The sequence below is a fragment of the Miscanthus floridulus genome, chromosome 3 (assembly GCF_019320115.1).
Source record: "Miscanthus floridulus cultivar M001 chromosome 3, ASM1932011v1, whole genome shotgun sequence".
In the NCBI taxonomy this organism is placed as follows: Eukaryota; Viridiplantae; Streptophyta; class Magnoliopsida; order Poales; family Poaceae; genus Miscanthus; species Miscanthus floridulus.
Window position 1 is genome coordinate 84843412 of NC_089582.1, and position 14333 is coordinate 84857744.

Sequence of the window (14333 nt, forward strand, 5' to 3'; positions counted from 1 at the left end):
TCCAATATATTTGGCAACCACTTTTCCACTGTTGTTGTTCCTTAAAACAAAACACAAAGTCAAGCTTTGTCGAGGTGGTTGAAACTTTGGTTGGAGGCATACTTATTCATAGTACCCCACACTGAATCCTTTGGCTTCTGCTGAACCTATTTTTGTTGGGACACCTTCTTCTTGAGCTTAGTTTGATCAGGAGAAGAATTGGTAGCCTTCCCATTTTTGCAGGGAGTGGCATAGCCGGCCTTCACTGCAGCACTATCGCGGTGCGACACTGTCGCTCTGGACTGCTGCATTGCCGCTGTCTGTGTAGGTTGATCTGTACAAACTCTTTTCTTCCTCTCAAACTTGACACACTCATAGCTATTTATGATCTTTCTTCCATTTGTTTTGGCTCCTGTAGTGTGCCCAAGCCCATGCTTGATTGAGGGGTGTCTCCCTTGCTTGAATTGAGGCACTTTTGAATCATTTGCCTTCTTGTCACTTACTTGAGCCTTATCACTCAAGCAGCCCTTGCCAATGATCTCATTGAGTCTAGCAATTTCTTTTCTTATTGCCTCCATGTTTGCAAGGTTAGTGGAATAAGCATTCAAATCAATATTATAATATTTTCTACAACCTTGACTAGTGGAGGTAGTAGAGGCATCCTTTGCTTTAGAGGAATGTGAGTTGCTATCCCAAAAGAATGTTATATTGCAGCTCAAGTTCTTTGAGCTTTTCATCTAAGTCACAATACTTTTTCTTGAGAGCAATATTTTCTTTCTTTGTGATAGCATGGTCCCCTTGTTCTTTGGCCAAGGCCTTGCGCAAGGATTCCACCTCACTTCTCTCTAATGCAAGAGCTTCCTTGCTAGCAATGTAGAGATCCTCTTGTTGGATAAGAGTTTCCTCTCTAGATTATAGCTCGGCTTGGACACTCTCTAGATCCTCCATTATCTTAGTGATGAATAATTTGGTATTTCTATCTAAATTTTTAGTTATCATGTTTATTTCTTTATCACTAGATTTATTATCACTAGAGCTATCACTAATATCACTACTAGAGATATCACTAGGAGGTGGAGGTGGAGGAGCTTTGGCCTTGGATTTAGATTTTACCTTCTCACCCTTTGCCATAAGACAAATGTGAAGGGAGTAGTAGTCATCATCGGACATGTTGATAGAGAGCCTTAGTGAAGAAGGTGGCTCATGGATAGCAATGGTTGCAACTTTCTCATCTTCTTCACTTGAGCTTTCAATAGATGAATCACATTCATGCCCAATGTGAGCTTCTCCTATGTTTTTCTTGCTCTTTCTACGGTCGGCCTTCTCCTCTTTCTTGTCCTTCTTGTATTTGTTGTTCTTGATCTCATATGGACACCTTGCAATGAAGTGATCGGTGCTTCTACAATTGTAGCATGTCCTCTTTTTCTTGTTTGGGAAGTTTCTCTTCACTACCTTGTAGCCTTGCTTCTTTAGCCCCTTGTGATACCTCCTCATAAAGAGAGCAACATCATCCACTTTCTTGTATTGGTCATCATCATGTTCACTCTCACTAGAGGATGAGGTGGTCTCTACTCTTTCTTGAACTTCCTTGATTGCTTTAGGCTTGCTAATTGAAGCTTGCTTGTTGGTCTTGGACTTGCTTATAGAGCCTTTCTTACTTGATTTGTTGGCCTTGAGAGCTACATCCTTGTTGATCTTGATACCTTCTAGCTTTTCTTGCAATTCTCCAAGCTTTTTCCTCTCATTTGCTTCTTCTCTTTGCATGTCAAAGGTCAAGATCCTCCCAAGTACATCATTTGGTGTGAAGTACTCAAACTTCTTCTTGTCTCTAATTAGACTTACTATGGTCTCATTTCTTGGTGAATAAGTTTCCAACATAATCTTAACAACCTTGTGATCATCTAGCTCATCACAACCATAGCCTCTAATCTTGCCCACCATGGTCATCAACCTATCAAACATCTCTTGTGGCCCTTCTCTATCCAAGATAACAAATCGGTTGAGCTTGGACATCAACAAATCAATTCTTGTTTTTCTCACTTTGTCAACCCCTTTATGTGCAAGATGCAAAGTATCCCAAATTTGCTTGGCAACATCCACACCGATCACTCTATTGTACTCATCACCATCCAAGGCACTAAGTAGCACACTAGTAGCTTGACCGTTGAGGTGGATGATTCTCATTTCTTCTAGTGTTGGATTCTTGGGATCAACCGGTGGCTCAAATCCATTGCAAACAATCTCCCAAATGCCGAGATGAAGACCTATAAGATAGGCTCTCATCAAGTGCTTCCACTTGGCAAAGTTAGTCCCATCGAAATGAGGTAACTTGCCCGCGGGCACATTGATGAAAGACTTGCGATCATGGTTAGTCATAGACATAGAAGAATAGTTAAAGGATACGGCGACATATTTGTTGTCGTCATTCTTCTTGACCTTTCCTTTCTTGTCCTTCTTGCTATGCACTCGGTAGGACTCATCATCATCACCATCTTCGGAGCTGCTAGATAGCTCACTTGAAGATGCATTGGAGGCTTTTGCTTCTTGTTCCTTCTTCTTTCTTGCTTCTCTTCTTTTTCTTCTAGCTTCTCTCTTGAGTCTTCTTTCTTCTTTTCTTGCTTTCTTCTCTTCTAACCGCTGCTCCTCCTCCTCCTTCTTCTCCCTTATTTCTCTTTTTTCTTTTCTAGTTGCTCTTTTTCTTCTTCTTTCTTCTTCATTTTGAGCCTTTTCAGCATCGGTTGCCTCTACCTGCGGGAGCATGGAGTTGCTTGTTGTAGAGGCGCTAAGCTCACTGCTGTCGGTGTCATGAAGCCCAACGTCCTCCAGATCGACGTTGATGGGCTTCACAGCACCGCATCCTCCCCCAGGCTCCATACCTCACGCGGTGAAGCGCACATGAGGTAACCTGCTATGATACCACTTGTAGGATCTCTGGTACACCTAGAGGGGGTGAATAGGCCTGTAAAAATTCAACTCAAACTGAAGTCAAATTCACCCACGACACTGCCACTCTGTGAGCGCAGCACAGCCGCACCTGCATGAGAGATTAGTTCACAGTTCAAAATCTTCCCAACAAAATTTAGATCAGGTAAATTTCTTAGCTTCCTAAAGAGTAGTAGATCACAGATCGACAACTGAAAGTGGTGGGAACACCACACATAAGTAGATCGGCCTCAATCCTAGAAATCACCTCAACAACAACAAGAACACAAGTGTAGCAACACAAGCACAAGATGACACAAGGATTTATCCCGTGGTTCAGCTCGCCACCAAGGCTTGCCTAAGTCTACGTTGTTGAGGTATACCACTAAGGTGTTAGGGCTGTGCAACTCTACCTCGTTCTCAAGTAAAGAGAGTGAACTCTTGAGATGAGGGGTGATTTTACTTGCTGCAAGAGGTGGTTACAAACCTCTCGGGGCTGCCACACAAGTTGGCAAGCTCCACGGATGACGCTCTAGCCGGCTAGGAGCCAAGCTCCAAGAGTAACAAACACAACCGCCTGCTAAAACATGAACCAAGTGCTCTTTAGAATTTAGGAATTAATGGAGTTGCTCTCTAATCAAGTTTTGGACCCTTTTCCCTCAAGGATTGATGGAAAAATCAATGGATTTACTTGGGGCTTTAGGTCAACAATGGAGTGAGAGAGAGAGCTCCTGCTCTGTTTTTGGGCGTGCTTAAGTGAGGAAGAAGAGAGTAGGTTGGTTCATTCAATACCGTTGGGGAGGAAGGGGAAAGATATATATACCCCCTGCCCCCAACGGCCACTTTAATTCGCAGATAGCCGTTGGCGAGGAAAGAGAAAGGTATATATACCCCCAGTCCTCAACAAACATTACACCCAAGAGGTCGAGCGAGACGAGGCCATTACCAAAGGGTCGGGTGAGATGGAGCCTGCGACCAATGGGTCGGGCGAGCCGGAGCCCACGACCTTAGGGTCGGGCGAGACGGAGCCCATGACCAAAGGGTAGGGCAAGACGGAGCCCGCGACCAAAGGGTCGGGCGAGCCAAAGCCCGCGACCTTGGGGTCAGACGAGACGGAGCCCGCGACCTTGGGGTCGGACGAGACGGAGTCCGCACCTAAGGGGTCAGGTGATTCGGAGCTCGCACCCAAGGGGTCAGGTGATTCGGAGCTCGCACCCAAGGGGTCGGGTGAGTCAGAGCTCACAGCAAGGGTAATAGTGAAGTGAAGACTGTCTTGGCTGTGAATCTGAGAATGCTTGTGGTCGTTTGAGCACTTGGTAGCATATATTAGCTTAAGCATCGTGCCTCCCTTTATAGTACGGCTTTTTCTATACTCAAATTCAATATATAAAAAAAATTTAAACTTCCTTTGAGTTTGAAGCCATCTACATCGATAATTGGGGCTTCTCCGTTTCGTGTAGCATCCTCGAATATAAATTCCCTGCTTATCATCTCGATAAATATCATTAGATCTCTAATTATATGGTCATTATCACCATAACCCACAACTAGGGCTTGATAGCACTTTCACCAAGAAATACAAAACGGAGGAAAGAGAGAGGAATAGGAAGAACTGCAAAACAGAGGAAAGAGGGAAAACACAGGAATAGAAAACTAAGTGTAGATAGAAAACAGAGGATTAAAAAGTACAAGAATTTTATAGAAATGAGTGTTTAGAATAAGGAATATAAGTACATGTTTATTCTTTTCTTGTAGTGAATAAGGACTTGCTCATCCCTTCGTCCCTCCATTCACATTTTGGGAAAATTTTCAAGAGCACGAAGTGAATGATCACGTAGGAAAGAGCCTTTTCATAGGAAACAAAAGCTGCATTCCCTTCGTTACGAACATTATGTGATGTAAGCAAAATATAAGAGTCAGATTCCTTCGAAATATTTATAAAAAATCTTCCAATCCAAACAAGTCCTAAATATGAGTCCATACTTCGTAACTTTGTAATTCCTAAATAAAAGCTATAACTATGTTCTCTCTTCCACGTATATAATATATATAGTACTATAATATAAGCACATATGTTGACACCGTTGTCACGGATCAAGCAAGAAAAGTAAAAAGGTATGATGCGTCCTCCCCAATTCACAACTAGTACTGTCTACCTTTAAGGACGAACGACTGTTACTCCTTTTGAGCGCTGACTATGACTAATCCAATTTAGGCCCTGTTTTAGCTTTTCTGAGTCTCGCTTATAAGCTGAGCAGGCTTATCTGATAAGCCACGATCTGGAGAATTTGCTGTCTTGATTATTTCCGGTAGATTATCTGTCCTGGATGTAAATTGACTAATCTACCCCTGAGGCTGGTGATACTTCTTTTGGTTCGTCACAATGATCTGAAGACGATGGTGCGAATATTTTTAAAGTTTCGGATAGCAATATGGTTCCATTAAGATCAAAAAAATGACATGCGCTGCCTAATTACTACTGCCTAATTGCAACTACCAAAAAAATTACTATTGCCTAATTGCAACAGGCGGTGGAGGTCGTCGAGGACGTCGAGGTCGGAGATCCGGAGCGGCAGCCGGCGGTGGGGATGGAGCCCTTGCTGGATCCGGAGCAGGCTGGTGCACTGGCGGATCCGAAGCAGGCTGGAGCACCGGCGGAAGGGGAGGGAAGGCCGCGCCTGAGGAGGAGCACCGACGCCCAGGCAGGTCCTCCGGCGGAGTGGAGGGATGACGGCGCCCTGCTGGAGATCCGACGGAGGCGGAGTGGAGGGATGACGGCGCCTCGGCTGGAGCACCGGCGGAGGGGGAGGGGAGGGCCGCCGCCGCCCTTCCTTCAGATCCGGCCGAGGGGAGGGAATGGGAGGCGAGCAGGTGTTGGGGAATGGGAGGCGGCGGCGGATCTGGAGAGAGGAGGGAGGGCCGGGCGAGTAGACGTTGGGGAATGGCAGGCGGCGCCGGGGAGGGAGCGAACGGGAGCACGGTGTCAGGCACGGGACCGCTTGGGTCGGGAGGGAGGGGCAGGGAGAGGAAAAGCCTTCACGATTTTGGAAACGCAGGGTAAGGCTCATGATTTCGGATACGTTGCGGGCGACGGGAGATCACGGAAGCGCGTTCGCGACTGGACACTGATCGCAGGCCGTTTGTGCAGGATTACTTGCTTATTCCGCTCAGAAGCTGAGCATAAGCTGCCCCAAACACGGCCTTACAGATCAGGGCCTCATTGATCGCAGTGACCTCGGTACACGTGAGTCTCAAAAACTTTACATTGCAGCTTCCTTTCCCGTTGAAAACTGGGCAAGTGGCAGCATAGAACTTCGAGCTAATAACCATTGACCATTTTCTCATACATACAGTACATAAAGAACATTTTTTGAATACTCGTACTTCGATCTGAGATCGAGACTGAAGCCCTACGCAACTTGAGTTAACAGCAGCTTTGATTTAAAGCAAGTCAGATCACGTGAAATGCTTTATTAGAAAAAATTTGAAAATTATAACACCATCATCACCCTATTAGTTTTTCTCTACGGTACAAACTAAAACATCATACCAAACCAATCTCTCCACTCCACTATCTCCCTCTCCCTTTCCCCCTGGGACCAGGTATCAATTTGACTGTGCGACAAAGTAGTACCTTTGGGCATTTTCTTTTGAGAACAATGTAAAATTGGTTTTCCTACTAGGAAAAGTAGCTTGATAGTCACCCAAAATTCTAGTCAGCATATAATTACAAAAATACTGGTAAACTAATTCTGGTTCAGAGAGTTGGAAAACAAGTACCAGTAATTTCTAGAACCGAGTGTTCCGCCGACCAGCGACCCCTGATCCAGATAACTCCAGACAACAGACATCCAAACTTGTGAAGTCTGATTTCTAGTAATTTCCAAATGAATATGGATGGTTTATTAATAGGTCACATCAAATGAAAACAGACAAAACAAGAGTTCCAAGTTCAACTAGCTACACTTCAAACATTGTTCATTATCAGCTAATCCTTTCCAGCCTGCCGAAACCATAAGGGAATTAGGCCGATCGCTAGTGCTTGAAGACAATCAAAACAGCAGTGCAGTTATCCTTGCAACGCCGCTCGCGAACAGCTTCCTTCACAAGGCGGCGCACTGCAAGTGTGGCTGATGAGGTCTCCTGCAGTATATGTAATTTGAATAAAATGCTGGTAAAAGAGCAGGACAGCTATGGGTGAAAAACAGAAAAAGAACTATTTCCTCCGTTCCAAATTATAAGTCGCTTTGACTTTTTGGGTTCATCCATTTTACTATGTATCTAAACATATTATTATATCTAGACGCATAGCAAAATGAATGTACCAAAAAAGCCAAAGTGACTTATAATTTGGAACGGAGGGGGTAAGTTATAAGAAATAACTATCATCTATGTTCAAGTATGCCATTCAGGTTCCGTAATAAATAGCTAGTATGTAAAACACATGCTATGTAACACTGGGTAAACATTTTAACAAGCGAATTTAATATGAATTTGTCTAAATAGGGTTACAGATTCCCTAACAGTGTCTTCTGATTATAGTCTAACTGGTTTTTAACATAGTAGAGCTGTTTCTTCTTAATATAATGATACACAACTCTCGTGTGTGTTTGAGAAAAAAAAAGGACACATTCTCTGGTAAATAGGGGGGAAATGCAACTACATATAGACTTTGAATCACTGGGAGAGAACCTTCAGCTGATTCTGAACAAATTCAACAGCATCGCCTGGTCCAAATACCTGGTTACACAGGTATAAAGCAAATCGAGTTCAGAAACAATAATTGGTACAGAACAATCTAGAGGGAGGGAAATGAACATACTCCCCATAAGCCATCACACCCTAGAATGATGAAATGATCTTTCTTAGTAACTTCAAAGGAGTGGACGTCTGGTGTTGCAATCAACCCAACCTGCATTCTTTTGAAGTTCAAACCAACAAATGCACATTGACTGGGAAAAGAAAATAATGCCAGCATTTTCCCCTTTACAGTATGGGCCTTTTAAGAGTGCACAAAAAATCATTCACTACAATAGGATAACCTTTCTTTTTGTCTAATAAAGCTGTACAGTCCACCATCACAGTGCACATAAATCAGCAAGTGAACCTCTTGTGCTAATACAAATGCATGACTCGTGTATGTCACAATTACCATAAAGATAATTGACAATTGTGATGATACAAGAAATTTTAGGTCTATGACAAAGATTTTCTTGTGTTTCCATCCACTCTGGTTCTTATTTGTGCATTTCTTTTTTGCAAAGGAACATCATATATTAGAAAAAATTAAATCGCAGTTTAAGAAACAGTAAATCAACTCAACCTATTTACAACTATGTAGCTTCAGGAACTTACATAACCAAATTCTTTAGTGGTTAAATCCTAGAGAAAAAAATATTAGACCACCATGGCGGAGCTAAGGCATTTTGCATGTAGCTCACCCAAATTCAAGCCAAGAGCAGGGTGTGCTGGTTTACATTACACATCCTCAACCCCCACCAACTAAGCTAACTTAGTTCCACATTATCGACTATAAAGGTTTCAAGCAGCAGTATTATTATTTCTTAATATTAGATACACAATCAAATAATCAGCAAAGCCCCATTTTTAGCATACACAGCAAAGGTCGTCAGACACTTCACTGGTTGATCTAGATCAACAGAGTACTTAGCCAGAAAATAGATATTGTGATCATTGTTGTACATTGCACCCCAAATGTACTTTATTTTCAGCATAAACTAATGCCTCGATTTATTATTAATGCTGAAATATTCAACTAAGTAACCAAACAGCATATCTTTTCCAAATGAACAGATATAAAAGAGCAGACTTAAGTAGCGACCAAACAAACTTATATCAGCAAACCTTCTTAAAGTGGCGATCACCGAAAGCTCTTGATACGTCAATACGACCTTGTAGTCTTCCATTAGAACCAACAGAACCTCCAGCCTTAATAACAGCACAAGGTTGAAGTATCATGAGTTAATATCGGTATACAAATAAAAATCTAATTTCCAGAACCAAAAAGTTGAATTAATAGTAGTACATACCGAGACCATAACAGGGGGAACAAAATGAGACTGCAGAAAAAAATAATGAAAGGGCAACTCTTTTCAAAGCACGTGCCATGTACCACACAAGTCCTATCAATAAAACTGAGTGATAGAATATAGGTGCGTATGCACGGAATGGATACACATTCATCTCCAACTGTTAACAGTCTTGAAATTAAATAATGAAAAGATGATCAGCATGATAAGAGGATTCAGTGCTTAACTAGATACATACGATATGATAACGTAAAATGGATACAGCACAATTACTAAGTTGGGATTAGGGAGTTGGTAACAACAAATGACAGTACATATAACAGAAATTGTTTAAGTTCCTTATGGAACTGAACTTAAGTCGGCAAGGAAAAGTGAAAAAGAAACAAATCTGAACACATAAAACATATTACCTTTTGGATTCGGGAGCGCTCCTGTGGAAAGATGGCTTTATGTTCTCTTGTCAAAACAATAGCCTTTAGTTGACTTTTGGTCTCATCAACCACACCTTCACCCTCAGTTGAAATAGAACGAGCCAATACTGCTTTAGCATCTCCAGCATTCGCAACCACAACCTAGATTTTTTAAGACAATAGGAAACATTGTTAAATGGGTTTCACTTTGATTTGATTTCACACTTCCAATTTGCAAATAAAAAAGGCATGCAATCATATGAAATTACTTAGCACTCAAATACTAAATGTATCATGCCATGTCATCTAGTTTCTTACACATAAGAAACCAATATGTGAATTATGACGTTTGCAGATGAACTTATAGCAGATAACATTGGGGATGGCAAACGTTAAGGAAAGCATGCGTACGATAAAACACATCATGCCCCCAGTGAAGAAATTTCCAGCTTTTCCAACTCAGAATGGAAATTAAACATACATATTTACTGAAGAAAGAAATAATGGCATAAAAAAGTCCCCAAAAAATCTCAAGATCCAAACTTTTCCTGGGTACTTTTTACTGACCGTCTGTCCCAGAATCCAAACACATACAGCTGTCGCACCATCTTGCCAATTTCCTACAGATGTGAATGTGATAATACGATATGAGTATTCATAGTCTCAACACAAACGCAACCTAAAGGAAACTACTGGAATCTAGACAGCAGTGTTTTTTAACACACCAATTTTCTTTGCAACACACAACACGTACTGGACACAGTTAAATGTGTCTCTTACAGGTTACCGCACCATCGTAACAATGCACACGCGATTTCTCATTACTAAAGGAGGTTATATATGACCTTAGGATGTATCTACACAGTACACTTCTCCATAATATGTCACAGCTTACAAGAAGGTAATTCTGAAGAATACTAAATAAATCAGCAAACATGCTAGCCTTGCCAGGTACTGTTACTATCATGTATGTAGTCACTATACTATGCCCAAGATCTACTGGCATAGCAAATCTATATAACTAGGTGAATTCCCAGCGGCGTTGCCACAGGAATTTTAGGAATGATGATAAAAGCATTAAGTAGCAGAATCTTGTGTAAATTAAATGTTGCATTAGTAACCTGATGGACATACGCAATGCCATGCTGCCCCGCATCAGAATATACTAATAATATTTAGTCAAAATCTCAAAGAATACGCCTAGGGCATCAAAGGAAGTAAGTAGAGAAAGAGATTATTGTCATCTCAATAAAGCATGATCATATATATATTCATATGCCATTATATTTTTCAGAAATAACATTAGCTTTTATCAACTGAGAACTTGGGCTAACAAAGAAAATAGAAACCAAGAGCTGAGAGAATGATAAAATGAAAAACGTTTTCACATCCAGATCAATTGAGCGTCCATTATGTCAGTTTTACTTCTGATGGAAAAGTTACCTAGCACTGACAAATCAAGGAACAATATAAGTTTATACGGACTCACGTATTCATCAGATAGCAAAGGACAAAAGTAGTGACTAGTGAATACCTTCTTATTGTTGGTTTGGTTGTCGGACATATTTAAGTAACATTATAAAATTACAAAGCATATCATCGGAAGTACAATGTTGAAAGCAATAATCAGCTAGAAACCTAATGACTAATCAATTAGAGTGATAGACACCTAATCACATAAGAAAGATGCAGCAGAAATGAAAACAAAAGAACCAGGAGAAGGCTACGCTGACAAACTGAGTAGTGATAGTGCCAGCAAAGGGCAAACACATATAGAGGACAGCGTGGTAATCGATGCCTACGTATCGGCTAACATTAGTAATGGATTGCCTCTTCCTTGCAAAAGAAACAGAGGCCTCCTTCCTGCGGAAGAAACAGAGGTACCAAGCTGAGAGCACTGGCAAGTGGCAACAGCAGAGAGAACATGGGCCGAGGATGGACGTGCCTTGCAGGTAAGCTAGGCCAAACCGCCAAAATGGTTTCTCCAAACCTGATGGGATCTGAGTCTGTGAACAATCAAACACCAATGGATGGCGATTTATATGAACAATCAGATTAGGGAGCCGGTAGACAATGAATTGATTTGATGGAAACTGAATTTGAAGGAAAGTGTGGGAACCATGTAGAGTAGATTGAGGAGCCATTTCAGATGCATGAGTATTGAGCAGTTCTCAGATTGTGGGGGAGAAATTGAATGTTGCTGGTTCACCTCCTTGGCAACGTGAAGATACTCAGCGATGCATGATGGGGGCGTCGGAAGCTGAAGCGAGAGAGTCTCATAGGCAGGGGCTGCTGGGTGGAGGTGGTGCGGGGCAGTGTGTGCTCGATAGAAGCTGAAGGGAGGGAGTCGCATGGTTGGGGGCTTGGGGCTGCTGGCCGGAGGTGTGTGTGCGCAGAGCCGCAGGAAGAAGGGAGATGTCTTTAGATAAAGATCAAACTGCTGGAAAAGAGGAGTGACGTGGAAGCACGTGAGCTGAGCTTTAGCTAAATTTATTGCTTAGTGGGTATGAACTATATAGATATATTAGATAAGTGCCCATATAGTGTAGCACACAGTGGGTATTGCAGATGAACAAAAAGAACTGTTTCTTACCTTTAGTACTTTCTTGCAGTAAAGATTCATCAGTTCTACGGAAACCTGCAAATAGAAATAAGCGTTAGAAAAATTACAAATTACCAATCCAAAACATTTCATTGACACTGTAAGAAGAAAATAGGAGAGAAAAAAACATCAATTTTGCACGTGAGAGACATTAGCTACAGAGTCAAAATGCTTACAAGAAAGCAAAAAAATAGAGAATGTTTTAAATTTGATTTTGTTCATCTTGAAAGCTTAACACAGCATACAAGATGGAAATTCCCATTTACAGTTTTCCAGAAATTATGTGTTATACTCTAGAATGCCAGCTAGTGAAAGAAATTGTTAATTCTATCACAAGCCCATCACTGCAGCAGCATAATTTTCGGAAGGTCAAGTTTTTCTATTGTGTGAATGATAGACTATGAAATCTGGAAGTATAAGAGCGGATCAAACATAAAATAGAACCCATTTGTAAAGTAAGATTCTGAAAACAGTAGAAGTAGAATCTTCTCTTACAGTACAGCCTGAGACTAGTGGTGCCTAGACAAGCAAGGAGCAAGTAATAATTAACTTTGATGCACTGAATACCTTCGATTACGGCCTTCTTTGCAGCTTTAACATCCATCTGCAAAATAATTGGGCAGTATTTAGATAACAGCAGAGCCTTTCAATTCTTTAACAAAGGTGAATCTAAAATGAACTGGGAATATCTTAATTATATGAGTGCTATGGCAAATCAACTAGCAAATCATGGAAATTTTGCATAACAGGACACCAACAAGAAAATGGGTAAACATAACAGGAACTATTTGTTCCTAAGCTATGGAAACTTGCAAAAAAAATTGCCGATAAGAGAAGTTGAATATGGAAGAAAAGCATCACAACAACTAATGGAAACACTAAAAAGCAGCAGAAAAGGTAAACAGACCAACTCACGTGGTAATCCTGCAGCAATGACATTCTGATGCAAATGCTTCTGCACATAATCTGCCGCCAAGCGACCACCATGCCCATCATAAATCACAAAATGTGCACACCTGCACCATCCAGCACACCTCAAACTACATGCATCAGAACAGCAATGCACGTGGGTACTTAACATGAACAGGAAAGATGATCACCTCAAACTTCCTGGGGATTCAGCATCACCATCAGGAAGCACCACCCAGGTGTCCTCCATAGTGTGCCTGCAACCCTTGTCCTCCGCCGCATCTGCCTCGACGGCAGTCAGTACCATCTTCTGCTCACCCAAAACCTGAGAGTTTGCAGCGGCTTCCCCATCCGGAATGCATTTGTCCGATGGCACTTCGTTTTCCTTCTGGCAGGTTCTCCTAGCTTCAGCATCCATTTGCTGTGAAACACTGGCCTCTACACTGCCCCCCGTTTCAGAAGCAGTGTCGGTGCCTTTGAGGCGCTTGGATGTACAACCATCATCAGCGGAGCTGCCTTCACGCTTTTGATGAGCCATGTGATTATTTATTTACTGGGCCTAAAATCCAAACAGGGGGCAGAACTTAGTGAGGAGCCTATGCTCTGAAATTTCGCAGCTCAATTTTTTTTCGAAAAAAATAAAACAACTAAAACATGCAGCACAGTCATGGGCGCATCCATTATAGGGCATGGTTTATCCGACAATTGTTTTTGCCAGAAATCGAAGTTAGTGGGTATGTAATACACATATATAACCATGGAAATTGGGTAAGATCCGAATCCGAATACAAATAGCTTACTTAGGGTTTCGGGTGCTCGATTTCGCAAAGAGGGAAGGGAAGGGAAGGAAGGGGCGAACGCGTACCTGGTCGCTCTTCGCCGGCTAAAGGGAGACATGAGTAAGGGCGGCGCCGCGGCCAGGAAGAAGGCGACGAGAGAGAGAGAGCAAGAAGGACGAGGAAGGTCACGGCAATACGGGAGAAGGAAGACAGTGGGCCACATGGGACCCACATGTCAGGTTACTCAGCCGACTGGCCACAGGAACACAGCCAATAGCTCACTACGGGCCTGGTTCCTAGCCCTAAACGTAAGGGCGTGTTAGGGCGCGTTTGGCCGTGCTCCCGCCGGCTCTGACTCCTACAGTGTAGTGCAAGTGTAGCGCGTAGGAGCTGAAGTTGGAGGAGCCAAAAAAACGAGTTTCTCTGGCTCCGGCGCTGTCAGTGAGAGAGGAAAGGAGGAGAGAGAAAAACGGCTCCGGTGAACAGTGTCGCTATAGGAGATGAACAGGGGAGGAGTCAGAAGAGCCGGAGCCGCTCGAAGCTCGGCCAAACGCGCCCTTAACCTGATCCACGAGCTCGAAACCTCACGCAAGAGTGTTCGGTTGGTTTGTATACGTCCATCAAGAGTGCTAGCGTCCAGACGTCCGGACTGATCGTGCGCTGAACTCCGTTTCGCATGCTT

General features: G+C 42.5%; 1 protein-coding gene across 3 annotated transcripts; it reads right to left on the reverse strand.

Annotated features, from left to right (window-relative positions):
- Positions 1-6591: 6591 nt before the first annotated feature.
- LOC136541844 (probable protein phosphatase 2C 67) lies at positions 6592-13873 on the reverse strand. 3 transcript variants are annotated; one of them, XM_066533977.1, is made up of 11 exons: positions 13738-13873; positions 13064-13431; positions 12871-12979; positions 12531-12567; positions 11955-11999; positions 9929-9981; positions 9362-9523; positions 8767-8850; positions 7727-7813; positions 7594-7640; positions 6592-7044 (listed from the first exon to the last, which is right to left on the reverse strand). In XM_066533977.1, exons 2-10 carry the CDS (start codon positions 13408-13410, stop codon positions 7596-7598), a joined length of 969 nt encoding a protein of 322 aa, XP_066390074.1. In that variant the 5' UTR covers positions 13411-13431; positions 13738-13873; the 3' UTR covers positions 6592-7044; positions 7594-7595. The 3 variants fall into 3 exon arrangements, with proteins under 3 accessions (XP_066390074.1, XP_066390073.1, XP_066390075.1); XM_066533976.1 differs by having other exon boundaries at positions 6601-7044; positions 7594-7641; positions 7724-7813; XM_066533978.1 differs by lacking the exon at positions 6592-7044 and having other exon boundaries at positions 7593-7641; positions 7724-7749; positions 7787-7813.
- Positions 13874-14333: the final 460 nt, after the last annotated feature.